A 19851-nucleotide genomic window follows, 5' to 3' on the forward strand; every position below is an offset into this window, starting at 1 on the left:
CATTGTACGATGTAAAGACGATTAGATGTACGATTCCGACCCTATACACACATAACGGTTTCATTTGTTTGTTGTTTAACGCCGCACTCAGCAATATTCCAGCTATTTGACGGCGGTCTGCAAATAATCCAGTATGGACCAGACAATCCAGTGATTAATATCATGAGCATCGATCTATGCAATTGGGATCGATGACATGCATCAACCAAGTCAGCGAGCCTGACCACCCTATCCCGTTAGGCGCCTCATACGAAAGCATAATCGCTTGTTACGGCAAGCATGGGTTGCTGAAGACCTATTCTTCCCCGGATCTTCACGGGTCACGGTTTCATGTAGTGACTGAGAGTTTCCATGTATCGTGCGGGGTAGCCTAGTGGTGAAGGCGTTCGCTCGTCACGCCGAAGACCCGGGTTTGATTCTCCACATGGGTACAATGAGTGAAGCCTATTGCTGATGTCCTCCGCCGTGATATTGCTGGAATATTGCTAAGAGCGGCGTAAAACTATACTCACTCAACCATGCGTCGTGCATCCCTGTACTTTGGGTCGTGTCTGAGATGCCATGCACGATGAACCAGGGAGCAATATTCGAGCTGAATGATCCAACGAAAAACAAGGGTCTGCCAGATATTGAGGCAGCGTTACGAGGTGTTGGAGAAATGTGGATCAGCATTGAGACAGACCGTATGTAAATTCCCAAAACCTTAACAAGTACACACTACAATCATTTCACTGAACCATGTACGGTCTCAGTGATCAATAATGAGTGAGTGAGTTGTGTTAACGCCGCTTTTAACAGTATTCCAGTCATATCACGTCGTGTCAGCTTAATGTGGGAGGAAAGCCCGAAGTGATGCAGGTCTCAGACGTTTACCACTTCGGTGAAAAACAAGAGCACGGGCATGGTGCTGACAAACCTAGAAACATAATCGGGGCGAACCGGGATTCGAACCCACAATCATAGGTTTCTGGCGTGCCCAAGAGACGCAACTCTTCACAGCGAATTGCGGCGCCTTAGACGTCTGGGCCACCCGTGCCCCGATCATTATTGACCCCTTCCGTCGGAAGCGGGTATTTCTGGCAGCATGGTTCTCTCAGCGGAATGAACAATTAGCAGCGTCATAGAGTGTTTACGTGATGGAAGCTGGTGATCACTTCGAATATATGTGGTATTTCAAGTATGTCAAGGGCTGTTTTATGTCCCTTGGGGACCTAAAAAAACATAGATCCCCAGCACTCTAATCACTCCGGTCGGAGGCGGCTAACTGAATGGGTGGATGGGTACAAGCGCATCATTGTACCCGGACGGCATGGGACTTTGTTGAAACATAAGTGACGTCATTCTATTGTTTAAACGCTCCATCATTTTTCAGGAACGAACAGTTGTTTGTCAATTGTACATTATCTCGAACCAACATTTTAATTAATTTACACTTGGAATACCCGAAACTATTTTTTATTGATTGACAAGTGAATTATTTCAAATGTTGTCGGAAAACATGTGTCGCCAGCGAGGTTCGAAACCGCATCGTTTGATTTGAGGACGTCTATTGTCAACCTCAGCTACGGCGACACATAAGTGTACGGTGTGAAATTAACTAAAAAATATTTTCAAAATTTTGTATACTCCTTAAACGCTAAAACAAACATGTATATAGTTTTGTATTATAGCAGGGTACCTATAAAAATGTTCATATTTAAAGCAATACGGTAAACCTTTGACGAGAAAAATATTCAGGTAAACATCTATATCCTTGTTCAGGGCTCTGCATTTGCTGAAATACCCGTCATCATGTATTTACATGTATTTGCGCGCAACCAATTGACGTTATACTAGTTTAGGGCCAAACAAAAGTATGAAGAGCCGTGTACCATGCATTGTAAATGTCAGCTCGCGACGGAGCTTGGTGCACGTGCAACAGCGGCAGAGAACGTTTTCCTAGTGCATCACGCAAGGGCGACTCACGCAGTATAAATACAGTCTACAACCAGTTCTGTTTTTTTCCAAATATTTTCCACAAGAGAATGCTTTGTCAAAGTGTTGTAGTAAGGATGTGTTTTAAGTTGGGGAATATCCTCGTAACTCCCCATACCCTAAATATAATGGGTCTCGGCCTCTGCTCCATGATTTGTAAGGAAAGGAGAATTAAAGTACTCATGGAATTGAAAAAAAAATGCTTTGCTTGATTTAATAATCAACACAATGCAATACGTAGATGTAAATACGAAATAACAAAACAACTGGAAAAGTACTAGTCTGGATTTGCTATTTTTATCTCAGTGCTCAATACAAAATGTACTTTACAGGAGGTAATTTGTAGGCACTTTCAACATTCAAAAATAAAACTAAGTCCAAATTGACATGTCAGAAACAGGCTATAGGCATTATGCAAATTAGCCTGGAAAAAAGTTATCAAAACAACAATAAAAATAACAGCTATGTTTATGTACATCATAATAATGACATGTAAGTTGAGGTTTGAGAAGGGAAAATGTTACTTTTACGTTCTGATATTTTGACGATGATTCACTATCCCACAATGCCGCTCACAAATCACTAACCACTGACAAATCACATGCACGTGGGTTTCAAGCACCTGTTTTCACCTGTCATCAAGGTGTCATAGGTCATGGACATTCACCTTGATCTACTAACACCTGGTTATGCTCAGTTTCACAAGTCTGTTTTGTTCATATTTTTACACACTTTTACGTGTAAAAAGACATAAAAACATTTGATACGCTGTATTTGTGCCAAGGCCAAATTGGTACTAATTGAGTTGTTTGAATATTTATATATTTTGTATATTAGCTGCATTTATTTAAAATCTGAGATCGAAAAAACAGGTTTTTTTCATTTCCGTGAGAACTTTAGTCGGACAATCCCCTCAACATGATAAAATGAAACTTCAGGTTTGTCAGGCCCCCAATCGCTTATTTGCAGGATGACGTCATACAACTGGAATATTGCTGGCTGTAACGTACAACAACAAATAGACTGAGGTTGGGAAACAGCCCAAATTAAGGTCAGGTCGGAGATGTTCACACTTCCCCACAAGCATTCTGCAAACAGATAATACAATGCCGGGCAAACGGAAGTATACACTAATGTTTGATGGTAGCTACGAATGAAACAAACAAGAAATGGTTATTAAATGGTGATGTATTTCAGGTATCATGTTAAGTTTCCAGTGTTCCGGTGAGTGTTTTCAGCGGAGCAACGTTTTGATAACGTTTTTAATGTTTAGCTCAAATCTAACTTTCAAGTGTATAGTTTCTTTTGTCCGGAAGTTTAGTCATTTACTGTTATTTACGCCAGTTCAGCATGACATATTTACATTGGCAATATGTCCTTTATACCTATCTTGATTTGAAGTTGAATGTCACTATGGTAGAGTACATGCAGCATATTATATTATAAATTGACACTAATCAGTGAACAGTGTTAAAACCGCCACAGTATTGAATTGGATCGATGTTTATGATGTCAATCACTGGCTTGTCTGGTCCAGACTCGATTATTTACAGACCTCCGTCATATAGCTGGAATATTGCTGAGTGCGGCGTTAAACAACAAACAAACAAACAAGGTTATGTCCTGTTATTATCCCGTACACGCCTGTTCAACCGACATAATGTGACTTCAAGTGTGTTGTCGGCAGGAGCTGCCTACAGAAAATGATAAACTTGTTGACTCCGGGTGTAACAATTGCTGTCGTTTGAATGAAGCCTCATCGTCATGTGCGCGTACTGCCCTCTCTGTATCTATTACTGGACAATATCAGGGATGAATCAGTCACATTCCGTGATGTAGTCACTTCCTGGCTGTACTGTTTCAGTTTCATAAGTGTTTAATGATGTCAACTGTCGTGTATGAGTGAGTGAGTAAGTCTGGTTTAACGCCACGTTTAGCACCGTTATAGCTATACCAAGTCTGGGGAGCCTGATATTGACTTCACACATTGTATCCATGTTGGGAATAGAACCCAGGGCTAAACTTAACGAGTGAACACATTAACCACTAGGCTACCCCAACGCCCCTGAGTTTATGTTATCATTTAAAAAAAAAAATAACAAATAAAATACTAGTTTGCTAAAGAGACCCAATATTAGACCCAATATTAGCCCAATACAGCGCCCAGACTCTACTGAACTATAAGATAGAGTGAGTGAGTGAGTGAGTATGGTTTTACGCCGCTTTTAGCAATATTCCAGCAATATCACGGCGGGGGACACCAGAAATGGGCTTCACACATTGTACCCATGTCGGGTCTTCGGCGTGACGAGCGAACGTTTTAACCACTAGGCTACCCGACCGCCCCTATAAGATAGAGGCAGCTTTAATTTGTGATATATATTTACGTGTGAAACAACCTGATGTGTGGCTTGCGAGCTATGCTCAGTATCACGTGACAACACAAAATAAACCACGAGGCTGAATATTTCTGAAAATCAACTTCAGGTTGTGGTGTAATGCTGGCCTGTGCGGGACACGTTCACAGTTTTGCAAACAACACTATGTCAGTAAATACTGGTAAATATTAACACCTCCCCCTTCCCAGTTCAAGGCTCTATCACGTTTGCGACTTATCTATTCAAACAAACATCACTATAACTAGTGACACGGGAATACAATAAGATGCCCGCGGGGTGTGTGAGCTGATCGTCATAGAGGCCTTCACTCACAATACAGGTATACATTCCGACTTTGGCCCAACGTTATCATTGGTTGGCAAAGTCGCGGTCGCATTTCTAACGTTGACGTTCTAACGGTGGCTGTCGTAAATGAACATCGGTTGTTGTTTTTCTCGCGTTTGGTTGAAAATTTAAACTATACATTTATATACCGCAGGGATCCAGGTACTAGCATCAGCTCAAATGCGGTTTTTATTTTATCCCCGACCAGTGGATCCGTTTGTATTCATGTTATCATTCTCAACTCCATGGGGAGTATACAACATAAGCTGCCCAGGGACGCTAGAAGGTTTTTACATCCATCTCACATATCGGGTACTCATTCCCTGCTGGGTGAACAGAGGCACATGTGAACTAAGTCACTTGCCCAGGGGGATACCACACGTTTTGACACTTGTGTTTCGGGTGTATGGACGTATTCGTGTTTCCACCATCTGGTCATCTACCATCGGACGAGTAGGTTTTTGAGTATACATGGTGTATGTACTGTCCACTAGGGGTAGTGACAACACTGTAAAGACCTGTTAACATTGTTGGTCCCAAGGCTGAAAAAGGAACCCGGCCCTTAGCGGCATACGATCTCACCTGGCGGTTGCTAGCATGGCGCTTTTGACCGCTTGCCATTCATTGCCCCTTAAATTAAAACAAACTCAACTCAAAAGGCAGCTCCGCTTTTGCTTGTGACAAATATCAATCAAATTGAACGATTCAGAACGAGCCTTTCTAAAACTCTAAGCATAACGTGTACATGATTTAATAATAGAATGCAGACTCCTACTGATCCATGTATGGAGCTTCCCAGACAGCATGGCAGTGGTGAGCCATGGAGCGTCCAGCTAATTTTCGATGGCCCAACGGTGGCAACCACAAACGGCGGTAAGCCAGTGGCCCACTCGTGGCAAGCCACTACACCACAACCCCAGGGGGACCCGGGGTAGAATGTGTCTCCAGCATTACAATGCTGGACGTAAGAGGCGACCGAATTGGGCTACCCCTGAAGATCCGGGTTAGAACTGGCATTCAGCAGTCCATGCTTGTGGTAAGAGGCGACCTGCTGTTTCGTGGATGTAGTTCAAATAGAAATTCAGCTTGCAGCATGTTATACTTGCTAAGTGATATCTTAACTGGATACGTTTGTTAAAAACATTTCAGGCTGCCTGGAAGTATTGAGAAAAAAAACAGATCTTGGCCATCCTTTCTCTGCCACCGCTGTACCAACGTCGACCCAACGTTAGGCCGACGGTAAAAAAAACTAAAACGTTGGACCAACGTTGACAGCCAAACGTAAATGATAACGTTGGCCCAGCATCTGACTGCGTCTTGGGTATAGGGGACTCTGGTTGGTACTGCTTAGATATGGAATGGTTCATATCATTAAAACATCTGAACATTTTAGTCTTGCTCCTAATCCTACGAAGCCCTATAAAGGTTATCCTATGTTTAAGCGCCTGATTGCCTTGCTTGCCTCGAAGAAAAATCCAACGGCGGAAGGAACAATAATTATGTGTCAATAAAGATGTCAATAAAGATGTAGATGATAATCTTGCATCTTTCAAGGAGGCTCAGTAAGCCAATAGTAGCCAAGTTTCCTGAACATGAATTTATCACCACAAATCTACAAATCCAACGCTATGCATATATGAACAAGAACAGGAACATGAACACGAAGAACAGTTTTACAATAGTCCTACACCGCTCAATACAACACACCAATACAATTTACTCAGATTGGGATTGTGGTAGTTTTATGTGTTGTGGAGATCTGACTCATTACTTTGCATATTATTTCACATTAATTCACCAAATTTCACATTATTCAAAGGAAATGATACCAATGTGCACTTCCAAGCCACCCAACACCTCCCCAAATATTCAAACAATCCGCTCACCATGGCCAAATCCAATGTACACCACGGGCGTGTGGCGCCATTCGTTACTGTACGATTTCGCAATATGAACAGACTTACCTCCCTTTGCAAGGAGGGTCCCTCCACCCGATAATGTGTGTCATGTGTACACCCGGTAAAGAGGTGTAGATGTCTGTAGCCATTCCTGACCTCTGACTCCGGCCTATTGTTGTACACGTGTAACATATACGGCGGCACTGATGTGAATACATATTATTGTTACATGCGTGGTTGGAATATCGAAAAAGGGGCGTGGCGTAGCGACAACTCACTGCAACCAACAAGGTCGGAAGCCCTACAACAGGTAGGTAAGACACCATGTTTATCACGACACATCCATATCGTCATAAACATATAAGTATGTTGAATATTTAGTGATAGATCACTGATTGCGAAATAAGGGTTACTTTGTGTAAACATAGTCACAACGACATACTAAGGAAGACCAGCAACTTTGCATTGTGAGGCGTCCTCCATTCAATGCTGAATACCCTGTTCTATGCATGTGCCAGTGTTATTGAATACAATTCTGCCAGTTTGACATGTTCATGTGAAATTAAGTACTACAACGTTAGACAGCAGGTGACATATTCAATCTCATGCAATATACACGTGTTTATGTCCTGAAACTACACGAGGAAATGAAAAATAACCGAGCACTTTGTTGGCCTTTTACAGCAAATTGTCTACTTATCTTATCACTTGCTTCGACTACTGCTCAACGGCAACAGCTGTGCTCATAATTCATGTCTATTATGATGTAGGCTAGTTGCAATAGACATACCAAAGCCACTAGCACATGTTGCGAGTGAAGAGGCATATGATTGTATATTCAATGTATGTGTGTATGTATGACTGAAATAAACACGGCGCTAGGCAGGGTGACTATGACCCCGTTTCACCGCAACCCTTGTTACAGTAGATAAGAAATCAGGTGACTATACTTCATTTCAAATAAACAGCTGCTAACAAGTTTGAAGGTCGTCAGCACGGCCCACCTACCCTGTGCCCTGCGTGTTGGGTAGGGTTGGGTTGTTTATAGGAGGACATGCTTGAACACGTGTGTTTCCGTGTGTGACGCAGTTAAACGTGTGTCAATGTCATAGGCACACAATCCGACAATGTTTAGCATCGAGGAAGTAGGGACATTAGCTGAGTGGCTTTCCGTATCGAAAGTGTCATATTATATGAGCGATAAAAATATTATTGTTTGTAATAAGCGATGTTTGAGTCTCTCACTGAAGTAACTTCAGAAGCCATGGATGAATACAGTGTTTGAGTGAACCGCCCCTTTATCATAAATAGTGCCAAATCACGTGCAGCCATGTTTATCAATAAAATCACTCAAACCGCAGAAAACCCTCTCTAACCTAACAGGGAATACTTGTCAACAGTTAACTTAGCAAGCAGACATTGAGTTGATGTATGAAGACTAAATGTAGTCTCGATAACACGATCCATTATGTGATAAATATCTTATCAACATCATAATGTATCATGTCTATTTCAATGCGGATTTACTGAGAAAATGACGTCACCGTCATGACAACTGATATGCTGCACCTGCAACACAGAGGTGTAACCGGCTATCGCCAACCTCTGTTACAGCTATGCAGCTGGGTGGTATAATGCAAAGAATGAATGTTGTTCAAAGAAAAATCAGTGATATCCGTTATAAGAAGCTGATCGACACACCAGCGGTCGACTGCATGGGCAACGAACAAGATGACCCAAAATAACTGGGAACATGGGGCCTAGTTTGTTCAGAATTCCTATTTTGCGGGATGTAAAACCCAATCTGACACCTGCCCATGTTACGGTAGTCCCTGATAGAGCCCGGTGTCCATGCTACGGTAGTCCCTGATATAGTCTGGCGTCCATGCCGCGATAGTCCCTGATGGAGTCTGGCGTCCATGCTACGAAAGTCCCTGATAGAGTCTGGCGTCCATGTGACGGTAGTCCCTGATAGAGTCTGGTGTCCATGCTACGTCAGTCCCTAATAGAGTCTGGCGTCCATGCTGGGATAGTCCCTGATAGAGTCTGGCGTCCATGCTGGGATAGTCCCTGATAGAGTCTGGTGTCCATGCTACGTCAGTCCCTGATAGAGTCTGGTGTCCATGCTACGATAGTCCCTGATAGAGCCTGGTGTCCATGCTACGGTAGTCCCTGATAGAGTCTGGTGTCCATGCTACGATAGTCCCTGATAGAGTCTCGTGTCCATGCTACGGTAGTCCCTGAGAGAGTCTGGTGTCCATGCTACGTCAGTCCCTGATAGAGCCTGGCGTCCATGCTACGATAGTCCCTGATAGAGTCTCGTGTCCATGGTACGTCAGTCCCTGATAGAGCCTGGCGTCCATGCTACGATAGTCCCTGATAGAGTCTGGTGTCCATGCTACGGTGGTCCCTGATAGAGCCTGGTGTCCATGCTACGATAGTCCCTGATAGAGCCTGGTGTCCATGCTACGGTAGTCCCTGATAGAGTCTGGTGTCCATGCTACGTCAGTCCCTGATAGAGCCTGGCGTCCATGCTACGATAGTCCCTGATAGAGCCTGGTGTCCATGCTACGTCAGTCCCTGATAGAGTCTGGTGTCTATGCTACGTCAGTCCCTGATAGAGTCTCGTGTCCATGCTACGATAGTCCCTGATAGAGTCTGGTGTCCATGCTACGTCAGTCCCTGATAGTGTTTGGTGTCCATGCTACGTCAGTCCCTAATAGAGTCTGGTGTCCATGCTACGTCAGTCCCTGATAGAGTCTGGCGTCCATGCTACGATAGTCCCTGATAGAGTCTGGAGTCCATGCTACGATAGTCCCTGATAGTGTTTGGTGTCCATGCTACGTCAGTCCCTGATAGAGTCTCGTGTCCATGCTACGTCAGTCCCTGATAGTGTTTGGCGTCCATGCTACGTCAGTCCCTGATAGAGTCTGGTGTCCATGCTGGGATAGTCCCTGATAGAGTCTGGCGTCCATGCTACGTCAGTCCCTGATAGAGTCTGGTGTCCATGCTGGGATAGTCCCTAATATAGTCTGGTGTCCATGCTACGATAGTCCCTGATAGAGTCTGGAGTCCATGCTACGTCAGTCCCTGATAGAGTGTGATTCCATGCTACGTCAGTCCCTGATAGAGTGTGATGTCCATGCTACGTCAGTCCTGAATAGAGTCTGGTGTCCATGCTACGATAGTCCCTGATAGAGTCTGGTGTCCATGCTACGTCAGTCCCTAATAGAGTCTGGTGTCCATGCTACGTCAGTCCCTGATAGAGTCTGGCGTCCATGCTACGATAGTCCCTGAATAGAGTCTGGTGTCCATGCTACGATAGTCCCTGATAGAGTCTGGTGTCCATGCTACGTCAGTCCCTAATAGAGTCTGGTGTCCATGCTACGTCAGTCCCTGATAGAGTCTGGCGTCCATGCTACGGTAGTCCCTGATAGAGTCTGGTGTCCATGCTACGATAGTCCCTGATAGAGTCTGGTGTCCATGCTAAGTCAGTCCCTAATAGAGTCTGGTGTCCATGCTACGTCAGTCCCTGATAGAGTCTGGCGTCCATGCTACGGTAGTCCCTGATAGAGTCTGGTGTCCATGCTACGTCAGTCCCTGATAGAGCCTGGTGTCCATGCTACGGTAGTCCCTGATAGAGTATGGTGTCCATGCTACGATAGTCCCTGATAGAGCCTGGTGTCCATGCTACGATAGTCCCTGATAGAGTCTGGTGTCCATGCTACGTCAGTCCCTAATAGAGTCTGGTGTCCATGCTACGTCAGTCCCTGATAGAGTCTGGAGTCCATGCTACGATAGTCCCTGATAGAGTCTGGTGTCTATGCTACGTCAGTCCCTGATAGAGTCTCGTGTCCATGCTACGATAGTCCCTGATAGAGTCTGGAGTCCATGCTACGTCAGTCCCTGATAGAGTCTGGTGTCCATGCTACGTCAGTCCCTGATAGTGTTTGGCGTCCATGCTACGTCAGTCCCTGATAGAGTCTGGTGTCCATGCTGGGATAGTCCCTGATAGAGTCTGTCGTCCATGCTACGATAGTCCCTGATAGAGTCTGGTGTCTATGCTACGTCAGTCCCTGATAGTGTTTGGTGTCCATGCTACGTCAGTCCCTGATAGAGTCTCGTGTCCATGCTACGATAGTCCCTGATAGAGTCTGGAGTCCATGCTACGTCAGTCCCTGATAGTGTTTGGCGTCCATGCTACGTCAGTCCCTGATAGAGTCTGGTGTCTGTGCTACGTCAGTCTCTGATAGAGTCTGGTGTCCATGCTACGATAGTCCCTGATAGAGTCTGGAGTCCATGCTACGTCAGTCCCTGATAGAGTGTGATTCCATGCTACGTCAGTCCCTGATAGAGCCTGGTGTCCATGCTACGGTAGTCCCTGATAGAGTATGGTGTCCATGCTACGATAGTCCCTGATAGAGCCTGGTGTCCATGCTACGATAGTCCCTGATAGAGTCTGGTGTCCATGCTACGTCAGTCCCTAATAGAGTCTGGTGTCCATGCTACGTCAGTCCCTGATAGAGTCTGGAGTCCATGCTACGATAGTCCCTGATAGAGTCTGGTGTCTATGCTACGTCAGTCCCTGATAGAGTCTCGTGTCCATGCTACGATAGTCCCTGATAGAGTCTGGAGTCCATGCTACGTCAGTCCCTGATAGAGTCTGGTGTCCATGCTACGTCAGTCCCTGATAGTGTTTGGCGTCCATGCTACGTCAGTCCCTGATAGAGTCTGGTGTCCATGCTGGGATAGTCCCTGATAGAGTCTGGCGTCCATGCTACGATAGTCCCTGATAGAGTCTGGTGTCTATGCTACGTCAGTCCCTGATAGTGTTTGGTGTCCATGCTACGTCAGTCCCTGATAGAGTCTCGTGTCCATGCTACGATAGTCCCTGATAGAGTCTGGAGTCCATGCTACGTCAGTCCCTGATAGTGTTTGGCGTCCATGCTACGTCAGTCCCTGATAGAGTCTGGTGTCTATGCTACGTCAGTCTCTGATAGAGTCTGGTGTCCATGCTACGATAGTCCCTGATAGAGTCTGGAGTCCATGCTACGTCAGTCCCTGATAGAGTGTGATTCCATGCTACGTCAGTCCCTGATAGAGTGTGATGTCCATGCTACGTCAGTCCTTAATAGAGTCTGGTGTCCATGCTACGATAGTCCCTGATAGAGTCTGTAGTCCATGCTACGTCAGTCCCTAATAGAGTCTGGTGTCCATGCTACGGTAGTCCCTGAGAGAGTCTGGTGTCCATGCTACGTCAGTCCCTGATAGAGCCTGGCGTCCATGCTACGATAGTCCCTGATAGAGTCTGGTGTCCATGCTACGATAGTCCCTAATATAGTCTGGTGTCCATGCTACGATAGTCCCTGATAGAGTCTGGCGTCCATGCTACGTCAGTCCCTGATAGTGTTTGGTGTCCATGCTACGTCAGTCCCTGATAGAGTGTGATTCCATGCTACGTCAGTCCCTGATAGAGTGTGATGTCCATGCTACGTCAGTCCTTAATAGAGTCTGGTGTCCATGCTACGATAGTCCCTGATAGAGTCTGGTGTCCATGCTACGTCAGTCCCTAATAGAGTCTGGTGTCCATGCTACGTCAGTCCCTGATAGAGTCTGGCGTCCATGCTACATCAGTCCCTAATAGAGTCTGGTGTCCATGCTACGTCAGTCCCTAATAGAGTCTGGTGTCCATGCTACGGTAGTCCCTGATAGAGTCTGGTGTCCATGCTACGTCAGTCCCTGATAGAGCCTGGCGTCCATGCTACGATAGTCCCTGATAGAGCCTGGTGTCCATGCTACGATAGTCCCTGATAGAGTCTGGTGTCCATGCTACGTCAGTCCCTGATAGTGTTTGGTGTCCATGCTACGTCAGTCCCTGATAGAGTGTGATTCCATGCTACGTCAGTCCCTGATAGAGTGTGATGTCCATGCTACGTCAGTCCTTAATAGAGTCTGGTGTCCATGCTACGATAGTCCCTGATAGAGTCTGGTGTCCATGCTACGTCAGTCCCTGATAGAGTCTGGTGTCTATGCTACGTCAGTCCCTGATAGAGTCTGGTGTCCATGCTACGATAGTCCCTGATAGAGTCTGGAGTCCATGCTACGTCAGTCCCTGATAGAGTTTGATTCCATGCTACGTCAGTCCCTGATAGAGTGTGATGTCCATGCTACGTCAGTCCTTAATAGAGTCTGGTGTCCATGCTACGATAGTCCCTGATAGAGTCTGGTGTCCATGCTACGTCAGTCCCTAATAGAGTCTGGTGTCCATGCTACGTCAGTCCCTGATAGAGTCTGGCGTCCATGCTACATCAGTCCCTAATAGAGTCTGGTGTCCATGCTACGTCAGTCCCTAATAGAGTCTGGTGTCCATGCTACGGTAGTCCCTGAGAGAGTCTGGTGTCCATGCTACGTCAGTCCCTGATAGAGTCTGGTGTCTATGCTACGTCAGTCTCTGATAGAGTCTGGTGTCCATGCTACGATAGTCCCTGATAGAGTCTGGAGTCCATGCTACGTCAGTCCCTGATAGAGTTTGATTCCATGCTACGTCAGTCCCTGATAGAGTGTGATGTCCATGCTACGTCAGTCCTTAATAGAGTCTGGTGTCCATGCTACGATAGTCCCTGATAGAGTCTGGTGTCCATGCTACGTCAGTCCCTAATAGAGTCTGGTGTCCATGCTACGTCAGTCCCTGATAGAGTCTGGCGTCCATGCTACATCAGTCCCTAATAGAGTATGGTGTCCATGCTACGTCAGTCCCTAATAGAGTCTGGTGTCCATGCTACGGTAGTCCCTGAGAGAGTCTGGTGTCCATGCTACGTCAGTCCCTGATAGAGCCTGGCGTCCATGCTACGATAGTCCCTGATAGAGTCTGGTGTCCATGCTACGATAGTCCCTAATATAGTCTGGTGTCCATGCTACGATAGTCCCTGATAGAGTCTGGCGTCCATGCTACGTCAGTCCCTGATAGTGTTTGGTGTCCATGCTACGTCAGTCCCTGATAGAGTGTGATTCCATGCTACGTCAGTCCCTGATAGAGTGTGATGTCCATGCTACGGTAGTCCCTGATAGAGTCTGGTGTCCATGCTACGTCAGTCCCTGATAGAGCCTGGCGTCCATGCTACGATAGTCCCTGATAGAGTCTGGTGTCCATGCTACGATAGTCCCTAATATAGTCTGGTGTCCATGCTACGATAGTCCCTGATAGAGTCTGGCGTCCATGCTACGTCAGTCCCTGATAGTGTTTGGTGTCCATGCTACGTCAGTCCCTGATAGAGTGTGATTCCATGCTACGTCAGTCCCTGATAGAGTGTGATGTCCATGCTACGTCAGTCCTTAATAGAGTCTGGTGTCCATGCTACGATAGTCCCTGATAGATTCTGGTGTCCATGCTACGTCAGTCCCTAATAGAGTCTGGTGTCCATGCTACGTCAGTCCCTGATAGAGTCTGGCGTCCATGCTACATCAGTCCCTAATAGAGTCTGGTGTCCATGCTACGTCAGTCCCTAATAGAGTCTGGTGTCCATGCTACGGTAGTCCCTGATAGAGTCTGGTGTCCATGCTACGTCAGTCCCTGATAGAGCCTGGCGTCCATGCTACGATAGTCCCTGATAGAGCCTGTGTCCATGCTACGATAGTCCCTGATAGAGTCTGGTGTCCATGCTACGATAGTCCCTGATAGAGTCTGGAGTCCATACTACGTCAGTCCCTGATAGAGTCTGGAGTCCATGCTACATCAGTCCCTGATAGAGTGTGATGTCCATGCTACGTCAGTCCCTGATAGTGTTTGGTGTCCATGCTGGGATAGTCCCTGATAGAGTCTGGAGTCCATGCCGAGTACGTCAGTCCCTGATAGTGTTTGGTGTCCATGCTACGATAGTCCCTGATAGAGTCTGGTGTCCATGCTGGGATTGTCCATGATAGAGTCTGGCGTCCATGCTGGGATAGTCCCTGATAGAGTCTGGTGTCCATGCTACGTCAGTCCCTGATAGAGTCTGGTGTCCATGCTACGATAGTCCCTGATAGAGTCTGTTGTCCATGCTACGATAGTCCCTGATAGAGTCTGGAGTCCATGCTACGTCAGTCCCTGATAGAGTCTGGTGTCCATGCTACGGTAGTCCCTGATAGAGTCTGGTGTCCATGCTACGTCAGTCCCTGATAGAGTCTGGTGTCCATGCTATGATAGTCCCTGATAGAGTCTGGCGTCCATGCTGGGATAGTCCCTGATAGAGTCTGGTGTCCATGCTACGATGGTCCCTGATAGAGTCTGGTGTCCATGCTACGTCGGTCCCTGATAGAGCCTGGTGTCCATGCTACGTCAGTCCCTGATAAGGTCTGGAGTCCATGCTACGTCAGTCCCTGATAGAGTGTGATTCCATGCTACGTCAGTCCCTGATAGAGCCTGGCGTCCATGCTACGATAGTCCCTGATAGAGTCTGGTGTCCATGCTACGTCAGTCCCTGATAGAGTCTGGTGTCCATGCTACGTCAGTCCCTGATAGAGCCTGGCGTCCATGCTGGGATAGTCCCTGATAGAGTCTGGCGTCCATGCTGGGATAGTCCCTGATAGAGTCTGGTGTGCATGCTACGATAGTCCCTGATAGAGTCTGGTGTCCAAGCTACGTAAGTCCCTGATAGAGTCTGGTGTCTATGCTACGATAGTCCCTGATAGAGTCTGGTGTCCATGCTACGTCGGTCCCTGATAGAGCCTGGTGTCCATGCTACGTCAGTCCCTGATAAGGTCTGGAGTCCATGCTACGTCAGTCCCTGATAGAGTGTGATTCCATGCTACGTCAGTCCCTGATAGAGCCTGGCGTCCATGCTACGATAGTCCCTGATAGAGTCTGGTGTCCATGCTACGTCAGTCCCTGATAGAGTCTGGTGTCCATGCTACGTCAGTCCCTGATAGAGCCTGGCGTCCATGCTGGGATAGTCCCTGATAGAGTCTGGCGTCCATGCTGGGATAGTCCCTGATAGAGTCTGGTGTGCATGCTACGATAGTCCCTGATAGAGTCTGGTGTCCATGCTACGTAAGTCCCTGATAGAGTCTGGTGTCTATGCTACGATAGTCCCTGATAGAGCCTGGTGTCCATGCTGGGATAGTCCCTGATAGAGTCTGGCGTCCATGCTGGGATAGACCCTGATAGAGTCTGGCGTCCATGCTGGGATAGACCCTGAAAGAGTCTGGTGTCCATGCTACGCAAGTCCCTGATAGAGTCTGGTGTCCAAGCTACGTCAGTCCCTGATTGAGTCTGGCGTCCATGCTACGTCAGTCCCTGATTGAGTCTGGTGTCCATGCTACGATAGTCCCTGATGGAGTCTGGCGTCCATGCTACGTCAGTTCCTGCTAGAGATCTTGGTCATCCCATTACGGGTCACTTTAGACCGACATTTCGCGAATTCTGACCGACCAATGGAATGACTAACAAGAAGTCGACAATAGCCAATCAAAAGGCAGCTTAGTCGAGCTTTTCGGCACGACTACGCTTCGAAACATATTTTAACATATACTCGATTAAAAAATTAAAACTGAACAAAAGAACATTCTGGTATTGGCTAATAGATGGACTATATTGTGTGAACACAAACATTAAGCCCATAACTGTCGTTCGAAATACCCTGTGTGTGTTTTTTTACGCCGATAACCTATGGTTGTAGGTTCGAATCCCGGTTCGCCCCAATTATGTTTCTGGGGTTGTCAGCACCATACCCGTGCTCGTGGGTTTCACTAAAGTGGTAAACGTCTGAGACCTGCGTCGCTTCGGGCTTTCCTCCCACATTGAGCTGACACGCCGTGATATAACTGGAATAATGTTAAAAGCGGCGTTAAACCCAACTCACTCACTCACTCCGTCTACTGCCTACCCCACCACCCTCATTCCGTCTTCTGCATAACCCACCACCCTCATACTTTTCCGTCTACTGCCTACCCCACCACCCTCATACTGTTCCGTCTATCCCATACCCCACCACCCTCATTCTGTCTACCCAATACCCCACCACCCTCATACTGTTCCGTCTACTCCATACCCCACCACTCTCATTCTGTCTACCCCATGCCCCAGCACCCTCATTCTGTCTACCCCATGCCCCACCTCCCTTATTCTGTCTACCCATTACCCCACCACCCTCATACTGTTCCGTCTACTCCATACCCCACCACTCTCATTCTGTCTACCCCATGCCCCAGCACCCTCATTCTGTCTACCCCATGCCCCATCTCCCTTATTCTGTCTACCCATTACCCCACCACCCTCATACTTTTCCGTCTACTGCCTACCCCACCACCCTCATTCTGTCTACCCCATACCCCCTCACACACACACACACCTCATACTGTTCCGTCTACCCCATACCCCACCTCCCTCATTCTGTCTACCCCATACCCCACCTCCCTCATGACGTGGTATGCATATGTCCAATACCTGTCCGCCAACGCCCCAGAATTCCAGACAATGAATATACATGTACATGCCTCATTAAGGCGAGCACGCGACAAGACACACGCCGAGACAGCAACAAGTTTGAAACAGGATGTTGTTTGTTTACACTACGTTACCCGTCGACACAGCTCGCGGACAACTCTACGTTATCAAGTGACCCACATTTGATGTTAGTGTTATTTATGAGAATGTGCATATACACTGACACCCAATCAGCCGACGGTATGGGGTGTGCGGGTTATTTAGGACGGGGGATGATATATTGAGATGCACGCGTTTGATATACAATTTTATGTCGCGCTTTCAACCTAGTTACCGAGCATGACCTCCAGAAACATTTTGTTGACACGTACGATAAGCATACTTAAGTCTACTCCATACCCCACCACCCATATACTGCCTACTCCATACCCAAACACCCTCATACTGTTCCGTCTACTCCATACCCCACCACACTTATTCTGTTCCGTCTACTCCATACCCCACCACACTTATTCTGTCTGCCCCATACGCCACCGCCCTCATACTATTCCCTCTACCACATACCCCACCAGCCTCATACTGTTCCGTCTACTCCATACCCCACCACCCTCATACTATTCCCTCTACCCCATACCCCACCAGCCTCATACTGTTCCCTCTACCCCATACCCCACCACCCTCATACTGTTCCGTCTACTCCATACCCCACCAGCGTCATACTATTCCCTCTACCCCATACCCCACCACCCTCATACTATTCCCTCTACCCCATACCCCACCACCCTCATACTATTCCCTCTACCCCATACCCCACCAGCCTCATACTATTCCCTCTACCCCATACCCCACCACCCTCATACTATTCCCTCTACCCCATACCCCACCACCCTCATACTATTCCCTCTACCCCATACCCCACCAGCCTCATACTATTCCCTCTACCCCATACCCCACCAGCCTCATACTATTCCCTCTACCCCATACCCCACCAGCCTCATACTGTTCCGTCTACTCCATACCCCACCAACCTCATACTGTCTACTCGATATCCCACCACCCTCATACTTGTCTGTCTTCTGCATATCCAACAACCCTCATACTGTTCCGTCTAACCCATACCCCACCACAATCATATTGTCTAATCCATACCCCACCACACTCATATTGTTCCGTCTACTGCATACCCCACCACCCTCATACTTTTCCGTCTACTGCCTACCCCACCACCCTCATATTGTTCAGTCTACTGGTGGGGGCACGGGTGGCCCAGTCGTCTAAGGCGCCGCGGTTCGCTGTGCAGAGTTGCGTCCCTTGGGCACGCCGATAACCTATGGTTGTAGGTTCGAATCCCGGTTCACCCCAATTTTGTTTCTGGGTTTGTCAGCACCATACCCGTTCTTGTGTTTTTCACCGAAGTGGTAAACGTCTGAGACTTGCATCACTTCGGGCTTTCCTCCCACATTAAGCTGACACGCCGTGATATAACTGGAATAATGTTAAAAACGGCGTTAAACCAAACTCACTCACTCACTCACTCCGTCTACTGCCTACCCCACCACCCTCATTCCGTCTTCTGCATATCCCACCACCCTCATACTTTTCCGTCTACCCCAAACCCCAGCACCCTCATTCTGTCTACCCCATACCCCACCACCCTCATAATGTTCCGTCTACCCCATACCCCACCACCCTCATTCAGTATACCCTATACCCCAGCACCCTCATTCTGTCTACCCCATGCCCCAGCACCCTCATTCTACCTACCCCATACCCCAGCACCCTCATTCTGTCTATCCCATACCCCACCACCCTCATTTTGTCAACCCCTTCACCCCCCCCCCCCCCCCCCCCCCCCACACACACACACCTCAAACTGTTCCGTCTACCCCATACCCAACCAACCTCACTCTGTCTACCCCATACCCCACCACCCTCATTCTGTCTACCCCATACCCCACCACCCTCATACTGTTCCGTCTGCCCCATACCCCACCACCCTCATACCGTCCGTCTACTGCATACCCAACCGCCCTCAGACAGACAGATTTAGTTCGTATACATGTGGCCAATATTAGAATGAAAACCTTAAGGTGTCTACTCACTATGCAGGTTGTATAACACGGCTTTAAAGGAACAAGTGTGGTGTTTTCAGCACACCCCTGACTGTGATACGTAGATGTCTGAGACCTCTGAGCCAACTCCAGATGGCAGCACTAGCGCGGATGATGGCAGTTCCAGCAACACCACGGCAACATCGACAACATCCCCTACACTGAAGTCTTCCATCAGTACGACGTCAGGTTATCCACCCGGTAAATATAGTAACTTCTCCCCATCTCTGGTACGTCCCATCTGCACATGTGATACATCGTTAAACCCCATTTCACGACATCGTCACCTTACCATTTTCCCACCATATTCTGAAATGATAATGTCAAAGACAAAGGTCACAAACTCTGACTGTATTTAGTGGCACAGATAATGGACATCCCTATGTATGGTGAGAGAGCCGTCAGAGAGAACACCGTCATCAATGCACTTGTCCCCTCACCGGTGTCCGTCAGAAGTAGTCAGAACAATAACAATGGTCCCCTCATCGGTGTCCGTTAGTAGTAGTCAGAACAATAACAATGGTCCCCTTAACGTTGCCCGTCAGAGGCAGTCAGAACAATAACAATGGTTCCCTTAACGTTGCCCGTCAGAGGCAGTCAGAACAATAACAATGGTTCCCTTAACGTTGCCCGTCAGAGGCAGTCAGAACAATAACAATGGTCCCCTCAACGTTGCCCGTCAGAGGCAGTCAGAACAATAACAATGGTCCCCTTAACGTTGCCCG

General features: G+C 47.4%; 1 protein-coding gene across 2 annotated transcripts in view; it reads left to right on the top strand.

The window, feature by feature from the left end:
• The first annotated feature begins 6656 nt into the window (after nucleotides 1–6656).
• LOC124149974 overlaps nucleotides 6657–19851 on the top strand; it is a 51134-nt gene continuing 37939 nt past the window's right edge. The window contains exons 1-2 of one of the 2 annotated variants that reach the window (XM_048390662.1): nucleotides 6657–6909; nucleotides 19168–19327. In XM_048390662.1, coding sequence (XP_048246619.1) covers nucleotides 19192–19327 — 136 coding nt within the window. In that variant the 5' untranslated portion in view covers nucleotides 6657–6909; nucleotides 19168–19191. The remainder of the gene's footprint in view (nucleotides 6910–19167; nucleotides 19328–19851) is intronic. The other variant, XM_048390661.1, reaches the window with a different exon arrangement.

The sequence above is a fragment of the Haliotis rufescens genome, unplaced genomic scaffold (genome assembly GCF_023055435.1).
Source record: "Haliotis rufescens isolate VD_foot unplaced genomic scaffold, xgHalRufe1.0.p SCAF_9, whole genome shotgun sequence".
In the NCBI taxonomy this organism is placed as follows: Eukaryota; Metazoa; Mollusca; class Gastropoda; order Lepetellida; family Haliotidae; genus Haliotis; species Haliotis rufescens.